The sequence below is a fragment of the Sinohyriopsis cumingii genome, chromosome 11, assembly GCF_028554795.1.
Source record: "Sinohyriopsis cumingii isolate HCF-2022 chromosome 11, ASM2855479v2, whole genome shotgun sequence".
NCBI lineage: Eukaryota > Metazoa > Mollusca > Bivalvia > Unionida > Unionidae > Sinohyriopsis > Sinohyriopsis cumingii.
This window is the reverse complement of record NC_142971.1, coordinates 105,207,880-105,228,853: the sequence shown is the minus strand read 5'-3', so window position 1 is coordinate 105,228,853 and position 20,974 is coordinate 105,207,880. Positions and strand designations below refer to the sequence as shown.

At 36.5% G+C, this 20,974-nt stretch overlaps 1 protein-coding gene across 1 annotated transcript in view; it reads left to right on the top strand.

Annotated features, from left to right (window-relative positions):
* The first annotated feature begins 3,022 nt into the window (after nt 1–3,022).
* The window catches only part of LOC149789212 (kelch-like protein 12), a 58,146-nt gene continuing 40,194 nt past the window's right edge, over nt 3,023–20,974 (top strand). The window contains exons 1-3 of the mRNA XM_089975378.1: nt 3,023–3,126; nt 11,937–12,130; nt 15,872–16,025. Of these exons, the coding sequence (XP_089831504.1) occupies nt 11,951–12,130; nt 15,872–16,025 (334 nt within the window). The 5' untranslated portion in view covers nt 3,023–3,126; nt 11,937–11,950. The remainder of the gene's footprint in view (nt 3,127–11,936; nt 12,131–15,871; nt 16,026–20,974) is intronic.

Here is a 20,974-nt window from a genome sequence, read left to right as displayed (position 1 = left end):
CGGCCCAACTGTACTACATAAAATAAAGCAAATACATGTATGTCAGCTTTTCATACGCATCTTGGTATTTGTATAATACGCTCATGCACACAGTTATGGAACCAAACGCGGGGCCCGACTTGGATCATTTTAGCGGGACCCCCTGTGTGCACGGCATTTGGAAATAAACTTTTAAACAAGTTTTATATGGTATTGAACTTAAATTTTCTTCCATCGCTTTAAAATTACTTCGAGCCCATATTACCTCACGACTAAGCACACATCACCAAAAAATGATGTTACTCAATCGGTATTATATGCACTCGTGTGTAGCAGACACACTCACATGACGACCTAGTAATTAATTCTCATGTATCTACACAGTCATTCTATTACTATGAAATAAATCAAGGTGTATAGAATAAATTATAGAGAATTATAAACAGAGGCGGCGTTAGGAGTACGCGGGGCCTAGGGCCGACCATGACCGCGCGGGGCCAGAGTATCGGTATATCGATTGGTATGCTACTGCATCGGTGCTGCCACTTGTTAATTGCGTTACGAAGTTGACTAAGTTGACTTCGCAACTTTGCGTGCATTACGTGCGGCCGGTATCAGCGTTTCCAATTTACCGGACGACCTTAGGCCTGAAGCGCAGGGCCCCCTCAAAAGTGGGGCCTGGGGCGGTCGCCCCACTTGCCACCCACAAACGCCGTTCATCATTATAAATATACACCAGACAGAATGGAAAATGTAATCCCTGGATTCCTATAGTATAGAAGAATGCCTGATATAGAAATGAAGTGGCAACATGGAAGAGAAAGGTTGGACGATTTCATATCATTTATAAACAACTGTCATCCGTCAATAAAATTCATCTCCTCCCAAGCAGATGTCATCCAAAACACTGCATTAGGAACATTCCCATATAGCCAGGCACTGAAGACACGCATAATTTACTCGGAGGATGAAACATTCCTAAAAAGATCCGAAGAGCTATCTAAACATTTAATTTACCAAGGCTACGACAAAGACCTGATTACGGAGGAAACCCAAAGGCCTAAACAAACAAACCGCGATGACCTTCTCAAATATGGAAAGAAGGAAAAGGCTGATAGGATATCATTTATCCTGACCTACCATCCAGACAACCCCAAAGTAGGTAAAATCATCGGGAAACACTGGCCCATCGTGGAATCGTCGAAAGCACTAAAGTTGATCCTCCCTAACAAACCTGTAGTCGCCTATCAGAGACCAACAAACCTCAAGGACATCCTAGTCAGGGTGAAACTAACGCCAATCACTAATCAAGACCACCCTTGTCAATCTGGCCCCTGTGGCGATAAAAGCTGCAAAACCTGTCAACATATAATAGAGACCAGGACATTTTCTAGCACAGTGACTAGAGAAAAATGAAACATACATGGTCCAAAACAAAACGTGCAAAACAGAGAATGTCATTTATCTCATTACATGTAAGATCATGTAGCCTTCAGTATGTCGGAGAAACTGAAAAGCTACACAAATGGATCAACCTTCATAGATCTGATTGGATGACAAAAAGCTGTACAGAAGCCCGGTCGCAGAACACTTCTCCTCCCCTGGCCACACTTTCAGTGATATAACACTTATTAAAATTTCTCACAACCCCAACTGGAGTCCCCAGACCAGGAAATAAAGGAATCTTACTGGATACGCCGCTTCAGAACATTGAAACCAAGCGAATTAAACCAAGAATACTAGAAAAAGACAAACATGCAAAAATAAAATTATCTTTTGCAGCCGACACATTTTCTTTTAAATAATTCTCTTAATTTGCTTAATAGCCCATGACTACTATAACAATGAAATATCCGGGAAATAATCTGCGCTTACATAAATTTACATAAAATAACAGATGTCGTTATGGCTCATACATTTTTAGGTCAATGCAAATATTTTCCAGTATCAGCAACAAGCTGAAATAAACTAGTTGACGCATAATATAGTTAAAAGGATGAATTCCTGTAGAAACAGCCATGTAAAGTTTCGCAAACATAACAGTTTTTCTGTTTTATATGTTTGTCTTGCCTATGTTTTGTATTTGCCTTTGAAAAAGACTCATTAAAGAGTTGAAAGCGCTCAGGCTAGCTAGATACTAGTTTCGCACTGTTCGTTGTCAGTTTATTGCATATATATATATATATATATATATATATATATATATATATATATATATATATATAATGAATCTCAATATATGTAGTCTAGTCACAATCACTAATAGACGGGACTGCTAGCAGATGCTTGCTTTGTAAACTTGTTTACGTGACCAATGCGAACAAATAAAAGTCATTAATATAAACACATACTTCAGCACATTAGTAAGGTATGAATTTTTACTTTTAAAAAAATCCCACCTCCCAACAAAAATAAAATAAAAATACCGCTGTTCATCTTCGGCACACCTTAAGAATCTAATAATAACCAAATCAGCTATTCGGAATTCGCTGTCTGAGACTGTTGACAAGACAACGTAGGTCATGAGAACATGACACCTAAGCGATCGCTGTAGTTCAGTTTTGATTTTAATGAGACCGAAATATTGTCCATGTTGTTTTCAATATACCCAAAAGCATAAGGAAATGGTCATGTGCTGGTTCTTTTTTGTTCATCCCGATTTTGATACCTTGTTTCAGCATGATATTACACTCAGATGACTGCATAATTTAACAATAACAGAAAGATGAACTTTTGTTTTTAAATCCTAAAGAAAATATAATGGAATCGTGGTATTTATTTCGCTTTCAAATTATGCAGATTTAACCTGCGCCACTGGAGAAAGTAATTAAAAAACACAAAATAAATTTCAGCAATAATTTCTTGACTGGACTGGTTACACAGTTTAACTTTGTTACACATACGTTTATCTGTAATTGTTACCACTCGTGTCTCGTTCTTTTTATCTACTGAGTTGTGTGCATCCGAACTACATATTAGCATTTGGTGAAAATTTTATGTTCCGGATTTTGATTCGGATACTTCCGGCGTACTATTAGTAAGTACCATTTAAATTTGGATGAAAATAAACAGTGACATTTCCAAGTTTTGAGACTGTGGACAAGACAACTTTGCACCTAAATACAGTTGTTTGCATTTTCCACTCAGGTACAGTTAAAACAGCGATACATTAAGCTGTACTGCAATACAAATGTAATAAAATAATACAAAAGCTAGCAACAGGGATGATATTTTATTTTCTTCAGAATTATAGAATATGTCCTAACAGACATAGGGTCTGACGTTTTATCAATAAATTACGGCAAAATCTCTGACATGAAATCACTTTATCGGTTATATAAATAAACACAAGGAGTGCAACGGTAATCACAAGCCTCCACTCGATTCGACTTTTCTCACGCGTCTTTTATCGCTTCAGAATCGCAAGAAGACTGAAAAACTACACATATACATTCAAAAGACAGTGACGTACCAACGCATAACTCTCGGACGAACATGTCATTAATCAAATCCGGCAATTAACCTTTATTTTCACCATTGCGGTCACAAACCCTTTCATATAGATTCCACTGGACAGAAGTAGCCTATTCTACCAGTTTATGCCCTGCAGTAGGTATCACGGTACCAATTGTTTTTCCATATACCTCAGTGTTAATGTTTTGTGAAATAAATATACTTTCTGTCCTACTTGGGCATGCATGTCACACACTGTCATATAGAACAATGCTAGATTGTCAATTTGACAATGACATAACCAGGCACTCCATTGCATTTAAGAGAGATTACTCTACTGGAACTAGACAGGGGTAAGAGTTATCTAGTCACAACAAGCACATTTTCAGCCATGTGTACCATATTTTAAAAAAAGTCATAAAAAATACAAAATATGATCTAGATAGAAATTAACGCAAACTCACATGTTGCCAAGAGGCTCAACTTTTTTTAAAGCCAAACAGAAAGTACAACTCTTACATAATGCACCAATCACAGCTAGTGTTGTTCTTTAATTCTGAATACAATGTTCTATACACCTTAAGCTTCGCCCACCTGGACTTGCGCAATTGGTACCGTTATACCTATAGCAAACCTTAATTTTTCCAGTAATCTGTGAAATAGTTCGGGACTGTATAAGTAACAAATATACTTAGTCTCACTTGTGAAAAACAATTTGATGAGGTACTAACCTATGTCTTATATGAATGTGTATAGAAATGTCATTGAGCTGTTTGAACACTTGTTTTCGTACTTTTGCTTCACCATCAAAATCATCTTTTGAAATAAAATGAATTCTTTCAACTATGAGTTGTATCTTATTCATATCAGCACTTATTGAACTTCACATAGGTGATATGGGATAAATCACATTATGTCATATTATGTAATAACTAGGTCAAAGGTCAATGTACCAAATAGTATGTACCTGTCCTACTTCAAAATGTACAATTCACCTAAAAGAAAGGAATTTATATTTGTTTGGTAGGTGCAGAACTGAACATCAGAGACAGGTGGACATGACCCAATCTTATTATAAAGTTTAAGCTTTGACCATTTTACACTATCTGCAGATACAAGAGGTCACTAACCACCAGTCCTCACACAAAGGTCCACCTACCCATCCTCTTTGTAACACAAATAGTAAGCTTTCCTCCTTTGTAATGTGAATAAAATTGTTTCAATAAGCCAATCAGTCACCAAATATAGTAAATCACAGCTTCTAAGTGGTTATGTTGGATTGGGGGGTGAAATTAGGGGAATAAAATACAGAAAAATGCCAAATATAAACACTAAGCATAGCACATCAAATGGAGTTAAAAACAGGAGGAAAGTGTTTATCTAAAAGGGAGAGGTAGTTTATAATAAAGGAATTAAAGGAGGCAAAATCAGCAACGCGGAAAATGAAAAGTGAAAGTTTGATGACCTTACCTTGGACAAATATATGGGGCAGGGCCCAACAGGTCCAAGGACAGCCCAAAGGCAACTGTGCTGTAACATCCCTTACAGGACCCAAATTTCAAGTGAAGTTGTGTTCATTTCCATCTAATATAAAAGGGTGAATAATTTAGATAATATAGATACATATAAAGTATATTTCTTCTACATAAGAATTTAATAATAATTGGCATATGATAGAGAGAAACTTATCTCAGATCCAAGCAGAACATACCTTATCAGTTTTTAAACTTGTAAACTTTACTGTGAGAAATTATTAAATTGCTTCTACTTACATTTGCATCAAGATTGAGGGCTAATATAATACTTCACAAATCTTCTCTTTATTTTCATAACCAGTCACTGAAAATGTGAGATTTTATTTCCTTGAAATGTTATGACTAGTGTAAGGGAGATAACTGAATGATATACATAAGGTGTGGTAACCTTGAATACATTATCCATGTAATATAGATGAGTTCATCAACAACCTGTATTAACTTCATTGCAATTAAATTATCTCAAAATACATTACTGATAAAGTGAGAACCTAATATTTAGACTCCTATATTTAGTGGAGACCTCAAGAGTCATGTAATTTTAATTTCTAAGATGATGCAGCTCTTTCATATCACATAGTTCATATTTTCTACAATGCCGGCATGTAGAGTGCAGCCTTCCATAACCATGCAGATATCATCTCATGCCAATTTGGATTCTTGCGATGGGATGCAAAGTTTCAAGAACAGTGTGGATTTGAATGGAATGAATACACACTGTGTGACTAAAATGGTTATCATTCTGTAATGTTGGACCAAACATGGAAATTCCACAAGAGCAGCTTGACAGAAAGAAATAGGATTAATTGAAAGTCAATAGTAGATTATAATTGGGCTTATACAAGTGCCAATGGGAAATGCTGACTTAAGGAAACTGTTCACTGCTACTTCAACAAAAGGGAATGCAAGAGAACTGAACTAACTACATGAACAATTTCAAAGCAGGAGAATGTAAAAAAAAAAAGAAAGGACAATTAGAGCAGGACAATTAAAATCAAAGTGGGAAGAAATACTATATCCTTAATAAATTACCTAAAATTACTCATACCAGAACATCCTACATGGTACAAGTGATCTATCTACAAGTGTACTTAGAGTGTTCTCTATCCTGGTTTATGGCATGTGTTACAAGAACAAGATAGCTGTTTTTGTACACATGATTTTTCATCTTTTGCAGGTAAAATAGCCAATATTTGGCCAAAATCAACTATGTTATGTTTACATAACTTATTTTGTTGCATGCATTCCAATCTAGGAGGTAACAGCACATACATAAAGGCATCAGGTAATACAAGTCTATATCTATCATAGCTATAGTTATCAAAAGTCCCCATCCAAAGCCATCTTGTGCTATTTTCTAAAGATTTCATACATTTTATTCTTAAAGAACTTTCAATATTTGACCAAAAGTGTTCAACACACATTTGTTTTCCTACATCAAACTAGTATAGTTCATAAATGCCGCCCACATGTATGCGTTTCTATGGATACACTGTGAGGCTATTCTTTCCTTTAGGTATCACGGTACCAATTGTTTTTCCATATACCTCAATGCTAATGTTTTGTGAAATAAATATACTTTCTGTCCTACTTGGGCATGCATGTCACACACTGTCATATAGAACAATGCTAGATTGTCAATTTGACAATGACATAACCAGGTACTCCATTGCATTTAAGAGATAACTCTACTGGAACTAGACAGGGGTAAGAGTTATCTAGTCACAACAAGCACATTTTCAGCCATGTGTACCATATTTTAAAAAAATCATAAAAAATACAAAATATGATCTAGATAGAAATTAACACAAACTCACATGTTGCCAAGAGGTTCAACTTTTTTTAAAGCCAAACAGAAAGTACAACTCTTACATAATGCACCAATCACAGCTAGTGTTGTTCTTTAATTCTGAATACAATGTTCCATACACCTTAAGCTCCGCCCACCTGGCCTTGCACAATTGGTACCGTTATACCAGTAAATATGCATTAGGGTCTAATAATCGTACTTAACATGGTGCAGAATCTGTTATCTTTTAATACTAGGGAAATTAGTAATGCGGTATCAGTAGAGTAGTTGAATTTGCTCAGAATGATTTGTTATCGGGTTTTACATGTGTATGGGGTTTACTTATGAACTTGTTATTAATTTCCTATTATTTTTTTTTTTTAAATATTTTACCATTATGGAAACGCAAGTTCACAAACGCAATTCGTTCTCTGTACTTTGCGCAAAAAAAGTATTATCGTTTTGGGGAAGAGATCTTGTATGAATTTGAGCATAATACAATACAGAATACGATCATGTCATGGTTCCTGAAATTTTAAATACAGGTATGTTTATTTTTCTCTTACCCAGAAAAATACTTTTTTTAAAGTACGAGAAATAGTGTGTAAAATGTTTATTATCATTTTGGGAAGAGTTCCAGTATGCATTAGAATATAATACGCTTGTGGCTTGGCTTCTGAAATGTAACAATTTCACCAGGTTCTTGAAGTGTTATGCCAAAATAAACATTATTGGAAATGTTACTTGTTACTGATCCGTGAGTAAAGCCAGTAAAAAGTCATCTTTGATTGCCTTCAGTTAATTCTGTGTACAATCGTTGCTCAAACAATAGCTGACGTGTTTCTTCTTTAGCTGCACACACAAACAAGCAGCAGCCAATGCGGTGGTTGATAAAAGATTCTCACAATTTAATAAACATAAATACAAAAAAAAACGTCACATATTTGTTGGGCTTGGCGGTGTTATTAGACACAATCAGTTGACTAATAAATAATATCTGCTTTATTAGCTGGAATTTTTTTAAATAAAAGTGACTTGTGACCTTTGCAGGCCAATAGCACTTAGTTCTCGGGTTTTACATGGATATGGTGTTTGTTTATGAACTCGTTATTAATTTCCTATTTTTTATAAAAATATGTTCCTGTTATGGGAAAGCAAGTTCACAAGTGCAAGTTGTTCTCTGCACTTTATGCAATGATTAGTATAGTAGTTTTCACACATTTCTTTCGATATTCACAAAATCTGAAGCAAAAGTTATATCCACTCTGAAAGCATGTGTTGATTGGTGATTATTCTTGTTGTAGTTGTTCAAACGAATAAGTGTACAAGCGTTAATTATTGAAAATTTGCAATGGATAAATGTACATGGAAATGCATATGAGAAAATTCTTGCAGTATAAAATTTGTACAGACACCATTCATAGACCCTGGAGAGTAATGAACTGTACACGTGCTTTGTCTTTCTTAACCTAATTTTGATGTTAATTTTTCCCATTGAATTCAGACACATAATGATGTGTGACAAAATTATTGAATAGTTTAAATATGTATGCAACTTTTGCAATCGAATTACATATTTTATGGATTAATTTCATACCCCGATAATACGATATCAGAGAGCAAGTAAACAGTGTTGATACTTTGTTTATGCTATATATTAGACGTTGAATTTAGACACAATGATATGGGAAAAAATATTGAATATTGTAAATCTTTGTGCAATTTTTCAGTGGAATTACATGCATTATAGGTGAACTGAATGCCACAACGGCACGATAGTAAATGGTGTTGATTTCCTATTCATTATATACATTAGACATGAATACATGTATATGTGTTAATGAGTTGTTCTCTGAAAAAAGTACAATACTGTAAAACCCCACATTAACGCAACTCCGATATTAATGCGATCCAATTTTTTGGACCCCAATTACCGCGTTATAGCAGGGTTCCACTGTATATCTTGTGGAGTCAAGAGGTCTTCCTGTATTTTTTTCTTTATAAGATTTATTTAGCAGAAATCATGTTTTTGTGAACAGAACCATATCAGGTGGGTTTGAGTTAAACAGGTTTTGAAGTGATACATTGTGATTGCCTGGAATGCACTTGTGAAATATATGCAGATCATCTCTGCAATCTGAATACAATTTGTTTCCATGTAAGTAGTATAAATTGTTCTAAGTGCACATAACTTGTAAGTTTGAAAGAATCTATAAGCATGTTTAAATTATCATTTTCCAAAATTGTTATGCTGTGTTATGTTTAAATTGGCCCTTGTATGCACAATGCAAAATAGCCATGTGACTTGTCATTTGGCTCTAACCCTGGGTGACATTCTCAAAATCTCGAATGGACTGAAATATTACTAAAACTTCTGTGCTGGCCACCTTGCAAATCTTGTTATCATTACACTGTACTCCTTTTAGATGGAAAGTCATATTGGCATTTGGTTTTCACCTAAATAGTTCTTTTTTAGATCTAGCTGGTCCTAAATGAAAATGGTGTTGATCTGACATCGGGTATAGTCATCATTGCAGCCATTTTGAAAATTTTGCTGTTGCTACTTTTCTCAAATGGAAAGTCATATTGACATGGTTTTTTTAATAGAAGACTTATTTTGATGCCTAGTTGTTCTAAATAAAGACAGCAGTTCTGACCTAAAATGTAGCTGCCATGGCAACTATCATCAGAATCTTAATGCACTCCTAAGTCAAAAGTTATATTGATGCGGGGTTTTCACCAGAAGACTTCCTATGTTGTCTACTTGGCCATGAATAAAAATAATGTTTATGTAACAGCCAATGTAGCCACCATGGTTGTCTGTATTGAAAATCTTGTTATTTCTGCTCCTACAGAATATGGATATGTTGATTTATAGGGTTTTCACCATCAGATTTCTTATGATGTGTATTTGGTTTTTAATTAAAACAGTGCTTAGCAGGCATCCAATATGGCTTTACATTGTGCTCATAGTTTCATGGATGGTCTCCTGTCATAGGATTTTAACTAAAAGTCTTCTAGCGGTGTCTGATTTGTTCTGAATGAAATTGGCTAATTCGAAAATTGTATTTCAAGAAGAATAAAGAGACCATTTGAACACTTCTGAAGTTGAAAAGAAGAAATGGTATTATCTTGAATTCCATGGAAATTATTTCTGAACAGTGTCAGTCCCTTTGAGAGACTTAATTTTGTCATGTGGCAGCAATTTGCTTTCCAAATATTGTGCAAAATGATGCAATTTAAGACAACCAGTTTGGGTTTAATAAACATCACTGTATAGACACATGCCTCAATGCATTCTAGGAAGCCATTAGCACATTGTTGTTTTCTTTCTTGAGGCCTGTATTAAGTCTTTTGATAGAAATATTCACTTGATGCCTGTTTGAATTAATTGACAATCAGATATTTACATACATATTGCCCATACTTAAGTTACTTAGTGTGACAAGCAATTGTGCTTTGTGCCTTGGGGTCAGTGAAGTATTGGAGATTTTCATAACTAATTGTATTAGATGGGGAGGTGTTTTGTTCACCATTCTTTTTTAGTATATATATAAATGGTTTATCATTTTAACAAGCAGCTGCTTATGCATTAAACTGATTCTGATTATTTTCATCCCTGATAGCAAGTGAGGAGAACAGACTGAGAACATAACCATATTTTGTGAATTATGAATTATATAGATTTTAAACATTAAACATTAAATCTTTAACCGCTCTGGTGGCTTAGTGGTTTGAGCTTCCGCCTCGGATGCAGGAGGTCGTGGGTTTGATCCCTGGCCGAGTCATACCAATGGCTTACAAAAATGGTACTAACAGCTGCCTCGCTTGGCGCTCAGCATTAAGAGGTTAGTGTTAGGACTGGTTGGCCTGGTGTCAGAATAATGTGACTGGGTGGGACATCATGCCACATGTCTGTGGCATGACTCCCCATGTCTGTGGCATGACTCCCCAGTGCTAGACATCACTGTAAACTGTCACACTGCAGACATCGTAGCAATATGACTGAAATTTTTTTAAAGCTACGTTAAAAATCCAAATCACACACACACACATTAAATCTTTAATACTGCAAATATGTATAACCTCTGTAAATCTGATTTAATTGGTGGTGTTGTCAGGCAATACATTTTTCCTAAACATGCTTTTTGGTAACATAGTACTTGGCCTGTAGGTCAAATAATTTTGTCCCTTTAAGGTCTTTCTAATACTAATCAAAACTTATTATACTGGCCACCAAATGTTTGGAATGAACATGGCTTAGGAAAAGTGTTTCTTGCAGTTGTATATATTTTCTTAGACATTAAATCCATCTGCAGACAACATTGACACTGATCTGTTATTGCATAATGTGCCAGCAGATCAGAGTCTGTGTTGTTTTACTGATTACTGTATACCAAGATCTGCTAGCACATTATGTAACAGCAGATTTGGGTCTGTGCAGTTTGTAATTGGACTTAACTTATAAGTAATTATATATTGCACTTCAAACAGTCAGTTGAAAAGCAATCTGAAGTTGGACTATAACTCTGAGAGAGGAATAGAGAAACATATGGACTGGTTTAATCGATGTCAAAGGCGATCTTTAATTTTACACATATAGCTTGAGTTCATTCAGAATAACATGAGCTTGTAAGATAAGGAATAACAAATTTCGGTAGCAGTAAAGTATCATGGCACATCATTAGACCATAAAAACAGTAAACACAAGTACTCCAGTACAACAGACCACAAATATACTTGAATTTATCAGCATGTGACTTGTCTGAGTTTACCTACTGTCCCCATATTAATGTTGTCTCTTAATGAAAAATCTCTATCATCATTTGAATGTTTCACTACACAGCAATATTTCTACCTCAATCCATGGTGCTACATGGCACTTGCATACACTGTCAGTTGTTAAATATTTTAGGACTTTGAAGCTGATTTTCAAAGCACTCCAGATTATATTTTAGTTACAGTAATAGGATGTGTGTATGGTGATAGCAAAGATGCAAGCATGCATTCACTTAAACGTTGATTTTCATTGTAATATTTAGAGACAAGAATGAGTATCACTGGTTGGAATGTATTTTCCATATTGAGAAAATTTCGGAATACCCATTACTTCTAATATTGACCTGTGTGTGTCTGATATAACATGCAATATTTAGTTGAATATGTGCTTTTAATTTTAGACTGGCTAACAACAATGGAGTATCAGGTCTTCAAAGATCCTCATTCCAAGTCCCTCCTAATCACCATGAACAATCTACGGAAGGCACAGAAACTATGCGATGTTATACTTAGAGTACAAGGGGAAGACTTTCCTGCTCATAGGATTGTGTTAGCAGCCAGCAGTGACTACTTTTGTGCCATGTTTACCAACAATGTATGTGCTAAATAATTCATGTTATTTCAGTCTGATCTTGATGATCTAAACAAATTTTCTGTTAGAAGAGTTGCACTTAGTAAAATCAGGAAATACTGAGTTTTATATGCCTCCTGTTGGATCATCAGCACTTTATTATGATTGTTAAATCCAAATTTGATTGAAAATTTAATGGTCTGACATGTCATTTTACACATGGAATCTTTATCAGTGATAAACTTACGTGTATTTTCAGTGTTATTAAGCTAACTACATTTTCTCACAACTGCAACTGGAGTTCTGAAGCAAGGAAAGGAAAGGAGCCCAACTGGATATGCCATTTTAAAAAAGCATACCTAGTGGCTATAGTCAAGAACTCTCCAAACAGGCACCTACCTGCTAACAAAATCAAATCATCATATTTCTAAAGCCATATTTACATTTTTAAATCGTATCTATTTGTACTGAATTCTATAAATTTTGGAAGTGTTTAGCTTCCTAAATTTTTGTGCAGTATATTTTTAATTTTTTTTTGCATATTTGCTGTCAAACTCTGTCTTTAGTTGGCACTACATAGCATCTTTGTGTTGTGATGCCGTAAAACACTACTACATACATATGCTTGCATGTGTACACACAAATACACACACACACACATTTATTTATTTGGTTCATTATTTGTTTATCTACTACTATATTTGCCGGTCTGTAAGTTGATGTGGAGTATAAGACAAATTTGCAAATTTTGGAAAGTTTCCATCCTTCATCCATATATAAGTTGATGCTGAATATAAGACAAAGCCAGATCAATACTCTGCTTCATCTTTTTGTTATGTTTCATTCCACATAGCATCACAAATATTATCCTATCTGCAGCTCAGTAAATGTTCAGGTCAGCATCATTTAATTTGACTGAAAGTACCTGATTCATTTCAGAGAAAGTATCTTTTAGCCACATTTAAATCCCAAGAATGACCATTTAGCATGCTGTGTAATGTTCCTTGCAAGTACAATGACCTCTCCAATCCCAACAAATAAGGTTATCCTTTTTGTGAGACTCAGTGCATGCACACTTCCTGTAGTTAGGTGGCATTTGGCTTTGATCTTTGCTCATGCCTGTTGTTGGTTTAAATTGCTCTGACAGTGACCGCTCCAGTGGTTAGGGTGCCTTATGCAGGAGGTTGTGAGTTCGATCCCCAGCCGAGTCATACCAAAGACTTATAAAAATGGTACTAACAGCTACCTCGCTTGGCGTTCAGCATTAAGAGGTTAGTGTTAGGACTGGTCGGCCTGGTGTCAGAATAATGTGGCTGGGTGGGACATCATGCTACATGTCTGGCCGGCATGATGCCCCAGTGCTAGACATCACTATAAACTGCCACACTGCAGACATCATAGTGATATGACTGAAAAATTGTTAAAGCTATGTTAAAAATCCAAATAGCAGATCACTGCTATGACACTTCTGTCAGCAAGTACAAAAGGTGTCATAGTTGAGTAAGCACCTGACATTTTCTGGCATTACATGTACAAGGTACCATATTCACAATACCCTATTGGCAGCCTCATTTCCCTATTGGTAGTAGCCTCACTAATTTGATCTGGTCCCTGGAATCTTGCTCTCAGACAGGTGTTATCTGGAAAAGACCTGACTACAGATGTAGCCTATTTAATTAGCATTTAAATAACACTGCAGAGCTGTTTGGTTTGACAATAGATACCCTAATTAAAGCGAAGGAACTGTTTACTCCATGGTATTAATTGATAATGGAATATAGTATTGCCCTTGTACATTAACACAGTTTACCTTACTTGATAACAGATCGCTCCACCTACCAAATCACATGACATGACACCCTGCTAACCTCCGACAAAAATACAGTATTTAGCAAGGAAATATGTTTCAGCTTAAGTGAAATGTTTATTGAAAATGAGTTGTATTATTCTTAAAAATGTAAAATTTAAAGCTTGCATACATTATACTGCAGTAGACAGTATTTATATTTGTAGTTCAAGTTTGTATTGTAATATTCTAAGTGTGTTATTTCCGTAAATAATAAAAATCAATTTTAAAGCTGCTCTAGAACTTATTCATGTACAAGGAAATTCAATCCAAAAGATGCCAATGTATTTAATATATATCTTATCTTTATTAGTTGTATCTGGTTTATGTTCATGCTGCCTTGGAAGTAAATTAATTACAAATTAATAACAAAATCATAAACAAATACTGTTTAGAAGTACTGTATACTGTTGTAAATAACAGTATTAATGTTCTACTATGTTCGTCAGATGGAAGTTTGATCAATGCTGTCTGTTAATGTAAACATGTAAATTCATGCTTAATATATCGGAAGATAATTATCTGAAACCATTGTTTTGTATTTCTTTATTTTTACATTTTTGCATACCCACCCCTCCTTCAGCCCAATGAGAAAGTAAAGAGTCACTTTAATGTCTGAAAGATCAAGATGATAAATCATTGTTTTTGGGACAAGCCAACATTAAAGTGTAAATTTTAAAATTTTAAAATAATGTAGTCTGCAGTTCAGTGCTTCCTATAAATAAATAAAAATATACATCAAAGCCCGAAAGTTGGGTGGTTCTCCACCCATATTCTGAAAACGTTTATTTTTACATGTATTTTTCAATTTCAATTCTGTTTTTCCTTGAAGCCATCGAAAGGACATGCTTTTCTGCATACTTTTATGCAAACATACATGTTGTAATTGCCATCAGTTGTTTCCATGTTCAGCTGATTGTACATGCAGTGAGAAAAAAGTCTTTATCCATCGAAGTTATGTCTATGTTTTGGGCAAGGATGAAATCTATTTCCTCCATTTAGACGGCTCACATCGATTTCTGTTTACTCTTTTCAATTGAGAAATCAACGGATCATTGCAAAAATTGTAAATACTTAACATAATCAATTCATTATTGCCACAAGCAGCTTGTTGGAGGAAATGCCTGGAGGTGTGTCTAATTTATGCTTGCTGATTGGTTAATTGGTCAGCATGATTGACAAGTGGCAATAGGTCAATTGTCCTGAAACCTCTCACTCTCTCTCTTTTTTTCTTCCTGGGCATATTTTATTTGATCATCATGAGGTGCAAGAAGAAAAATGGGACAGAATGTCTGTCTTTATCATGCTTAACGCTTGCTAACTTGTTTATTCTAATGCACATATATGTAATCAGATGTAAACAACTATATTCCTAGAACATGCTGCTTTAGCGCAATTACATCTGATGTAAGTGAATTTAATACTGATCATGTAAATATATTAAGTCTTCCTCAATGTCAGATCCTATATTTTTTCATACACGATATCTTCCTTAAAGCAATAATTATTTTTACACATATGTTTGGAGATATTTTTTACATACAGAAACTTAGATGGCATCCAGTAAGTCGATTCGGAGTACATGATGAAGTGAGATTTTCTGGTAAAGTATTGACTTATAGGCCGGCAGATATGGTACTTTTTGTAGTTCATCTTAATAGTACTATTGTTGAGGTCACTGTTAATAACTATTAATTATCAGGAATATAATATATGGCTACACCACTATGAATTAGGAAATAGATGGCACTTTTCATATTCATTCTGCAGGTCAAAACCAACTAGATTTGCCAGTTTATTAGTTTAAATGAATAGGGTACAGTATGTCCTTTCATTTTTCATATTTTCATGCCATCCTTGTCATATGAATATATTTCTAATTTTTTAGCAAGTTTCATTTTTCATTTTTGCTATGGTAGTTATCAGAGAAGGACCAGGCTGTGGTAGAACTCCATGAAATAGCATCCTCAGTGGTAGAGATCATTTTAGAATTTGTGTACACAGAAACGATCACTGTGACCGTTGACAATGTCCAGGATCTTCTGCCTGCTGCCTGTCTGCTACAGCTTAAAGGTATGGTATGCACCTAATGTATGATCAATTTTACACTGTTGTTTGTTGGGTTGATTTACACTCTAGAACACTGTTTTAGTTTAAAAAATTTCTTACAGAAACCATCACCAGGGCTGTTTAAAGCTGCAGTTTCACTGTATAGTTTGTTTGGAATAGTTTACCCAATCATAATACCTTTGGAGAACTAACACCTCAAAAATCTAGCCCCCTCCCCTGCCCATATACTACTTGTAGCTAATTGGAGCTAAAAGTTGTCTTCTGACCTATGTGGCGGTCTGGCAGAGTGATCTCCCCTTAGGTATAAGACTTGGCAGCAAAGTCTAAGAACCCATCAGTTACTTCTTCTGCTCATGCTAAGAAACATGCTTTCGTCAAGAAAGACCTCGCAAAAGCCAAAATCTATGTGGAAGATATACCACTACAAGTTGGAGGAGTTTTTCACTTATGAGGAAAGTGTCCTCTATCTAGATTTCCAACTTTTTCTCTTCCTATGTCGACAAATTTCTGCCTTTAGAATTAGTTAACACTTTGTCACCATCACACATTTTGATGCTTGCACATGGAACTTAGCGACTTTTCACGTTCAGTTTGAGCTACAGTTATTTTGTATTTGCAAGTCTCTAGCATTTATAAAAATGATGATTTATGATATATGTGTAATTCCATTATGAATGGGTACATATTGGTAAATTTCTGTTTCAAGGCATTCATAGCATCTGGGCACCAACTTCAGTATTTTCACTTGTACAGGCAGTATGTGGACCTTTTCCCTACAGGTAATTACCTCATAATGGATATTGTCGCACCTAATTTGTACATATCTTTAATGGTGCCTCAGTTCCCTTTTATGTTAAGTTTTTTTGTGTGTAATGTAAACAGTTGTGTTCATTTCTGTATTGCTTCTGCTCTGGTCAGACAAGTATAGGTTGGCCTTGTATACACAGTTTACTCAGTCATGTCCTGCTCATGCATGTTTCTATAGGCAACACTTGAGTCATGTTTATCTGCATAAACATTCCATCATATTTAAAGAGTCCTTAGTCACTTGCACAGGTAGTCTATGTGACTTCACAAGATACGTTCTGGCTACAATATTTATATATGTGCATGCTTTTATGCCCATAAGAAATTCCTTTTATGTGTATAATTCCATCATTTCTGGTACACACAGGTGAGTTTCCTTTACAATGGCATCCTTAGTCTTTGAATGCCATGCCTCAATGCATTCTACCTGTACAAGCGATCCTGACCTTCCCTACAGGTAGCATTGTAATTGAGATCGTCTGCTTTCACTTTTTTCCAGATAACCATCGTTTGGTATGGCTCTGTGCCCCCACTGTTTTCAAACATCACATGTGCAGGCCCACAGGTTTATACTTCTTCTTACAGGTGGTATTGTCATTATATTTTACCTTTATGCTTCATTGCTCTATTAGACTGTTATCAATTTCTGGATCAACTTTTTAAGATTTAGCTCTGCACGGACATTGCATTCTAAATGACAGGTGCAGGACTCCAGTTTTATGCATTTTGCTCTATTTGTCTTACAGATTGGAACTATGGGCAAAGCGCAAAAACACACAGCTCAGGATGAAGACCTCACCAGTCTGCATGCTGACCTTTCCTCTCTGTGAGAATTTCTGCCAGACAAGGGAGATAATTCAACCTACCCTTCAGATACAAAGTGCCGGACATTGACATGCTCTGAATAGCTCTGCTACCCAAGTCACCACCACAGGACTCAGCAAGGGACAGAACTAACAAACAGATATGTTTCCTATCACTCTGCAGACATACAGACAGGTTACATGAATCAAACAACCCATAACCCGTCCCAAACTGATGATTCTAATGATATCCTCTTCACGTGGATGGCCTATTTCCGTTGAGACCCTGGAGATAAGAAGGGCTAACACATCAATATCTCAAACCTGACTTTTGCAGACATGTGCAAGGAACAGTCTAACCCTCATACCACCTCAGGATACTAATTTGGCACAATGTCATGAATAGTTCCTCATGCTTTTGCTATTTTTCTATACTGCTACAAGAAGACACTTTACTCAGTGATTGTCTCAAAGTCATGTTTTGCAATGCAGGGCATTCTGCGAGTCTAGAGAGCGACAGACCTTGTCACTCTTTGCCAGCTGAGTCTCAAGCATTATAGGGGACCATAGCCTCACCTCACCTCATGCAACCAAGATGATGTTGCTTGTCCTCCAGTGCAGTCATCTATTCTACACTAACCGATGGCACAGGGCGATTCAGCCTTCTGAAACTTAAGTGAGGATGTTTTACACCTTTGACCCCAGGATCTTTGTCCTCCTTCTTTCACTCCATCATCAACCTGGACCAGAGCTCCAGCATAAGTTGATCTTATGATGGTAAGGAAGAGTTTGATTTCAATTACTTCATTGGGCTGGGAGAGTTACAGAAAGTGTGACCCACCTTCATCATCTTCAGCATTTCTACCTTTGCCACACACCAACCTTCCGTATGCAAGGCTGCATATCTTGAGCTGAGACGCATCAGCTCAATTCACAAATATCTTTCAGTTACAGCCACTAAAACACTTGGGTGTTCATAAGTACTTTCAAGACTGGACTATTATAACTCAATTCTGTCTGGTTCATCTCAATATCTGCTCCAGAAACTTCAAAAAGTTCAAAACACAGCTGCTCAGATTATACTTAGAGTACCACGATCAGAGCACACCTCCCCACTGCTCTGTACTCTACACTGGCTATCCATTCGATCCAGAATCAAACACAAAATTTGTTCTCTGTGCTACATTTCACTGTCGGACTCTAGTCCAACATACCTATCTGACCTCACCCATGTGTACACACCAGCAAGAGACTTACGCTCCCCTTCTGACAATCGTATACTCATTATTCCCACTATGAAAACAAAGTCATATGGACAGCGTTCTTTTGCATACCAGGGCCCAGCAACGTGGAATGAATTGCCCACTGAACTTAGACACAAAGACACAGTGATCACATTCAAGAGGGCTCTCAAAACTCACTTATTTCGACTGCAAGAACAAACTTAAAGACCTAATAATGTTTCCTACCTTAAATATTCTCAGCATGTTTTTTAATGTTTTCTAATTTCATGGTGTTTGTTCTTGTAATCATATCATTATATGTTTTTTATCTTATAGATGTTGTCTAATGTTGTAAAGCGCTTAGAGCTTCTAAAGATTAGGTGCTATACAAAGTCCTCATTATTATTATTTCTATTATTATTATTATTTGTGAACCCCAGCAGTTGACAGTGGTATTGTTGCTTTGGGGATGACACAGCCACACTTCACACATATGGACCGAATGGCCTATGATGACACTCAGCAGTTAGTGTGCAGTATTGTTTCAGCCACTTCAGTGGAGTTTTCGTTTCTATGGCTATCATCCAACAGGTGGAACAGAGGTTATCTTTTCCCACTCTGAATACCTCAGGGCATGCATGGGAGCCGGTTTCAAGAATGGCCCGAATTATGAATAGAGCCGCTCAACACACCGCAGCTACAAATTTACAATTGGCGGAATGTGACTCAGTGCACTCTGCCTGCACTTTCCTGAAGGACCACCATAAGACCAAGCTAAGAGCACAACCTTTATCCTCTAACCTTGTTTCACAGCCAGATTGAAGAAGTCTGCAAACAAGCCACCCAAGAGACCAATTTCTCTTTCCCACAACCACACCATTAATACAGAGATACTATGGGAAATCAACAAAAGGACCCAAGGACCAATCATAGGGCACAAACCTCTGAAAACGATCTTATCAAACCTCCACCATGTGAAAGCCACAGTTCTTGCATACCAAAGCAGATAAACCATTGATAGGGTCCTATCATTTGTTCCAGTTTTTACTTGGTCCCCAAGGCAAACGACACTCTGCATCTGGTCTTCAACCTAAGCACCCTCAATCAGTTCATTCATGCCTGTTGGTTCTCAGTGGAAACAACACAGTGCATTTTGAATGCCTTCCAGGAGGGAAACTTCACCATCAGTTGGAATTAAATGGTGCATACCTTCATGTCCCTATTCACAAGGTTTCCAGGACATTCCTGTGATTTATCTACAACATTGTATACCAATTCAGGGCACTCCCATTGGGATTCAACATCAGACCCAGGGTCTCCACTTGTCTGATGAATGTAGTAATGGCACATGTCCAGACCATTTCTATTGTGGCAGCATCAAGTTACCTGTACCACATGCTGCAGAAACATCAGTGAGTTAGATCTAACATGACATGATAACACCTGTTACCAACCTGAGCTTCTCGTCAACAAGGAAAAATCTGACCTAGTACCATCTCAACAATTCGTTCACCTAGGTATGGCACTAAATACACCAGCAACATATTGTCTCCCTCAGGATTGGGATTGAAATCATAACCATGGCAGCACCTTACTTGTGAGGAAAATTCTATCCACATGGCAATTCCTTTGCCCACTAGGCTTGCTCAACGTGGCAGCAGACGTTATGGTCCTAGGTCACCTTCTTATGCGCCCATTGCAAATGATTCTTCAGCCTAAATGGAGTCCCTGAGTTTGACTACTGGACCATCCTTTCACCATCTGCACACAAATGAGGCACCATCTGTGGAACTGGGGCAACCTAACTTGGCTCATGGGGGGTACATATCTACCAGTACAACTGCCTGAGATAACAGTCTGTATCAATGCAAATGCAGTAGGCTGGGGAGCCAACCTACTACCATTCTTTTGGGAAACCAGCAGTGTATGCTCTCGCCAGTAACAACAGCTTCATTTCAATATATTCTGGAGATGAAGGCCATAGTAGAAGCTTTTCACTGATGGCAGAAATATTTAAATGGCAAGGGAGTTCTGATTCTGTCTGACAACTCTACAGTGGTGACTAATCTCACATGACAAGGAGGAACCAAGTCCTACAGTAGTGACTTATTTCAAACCA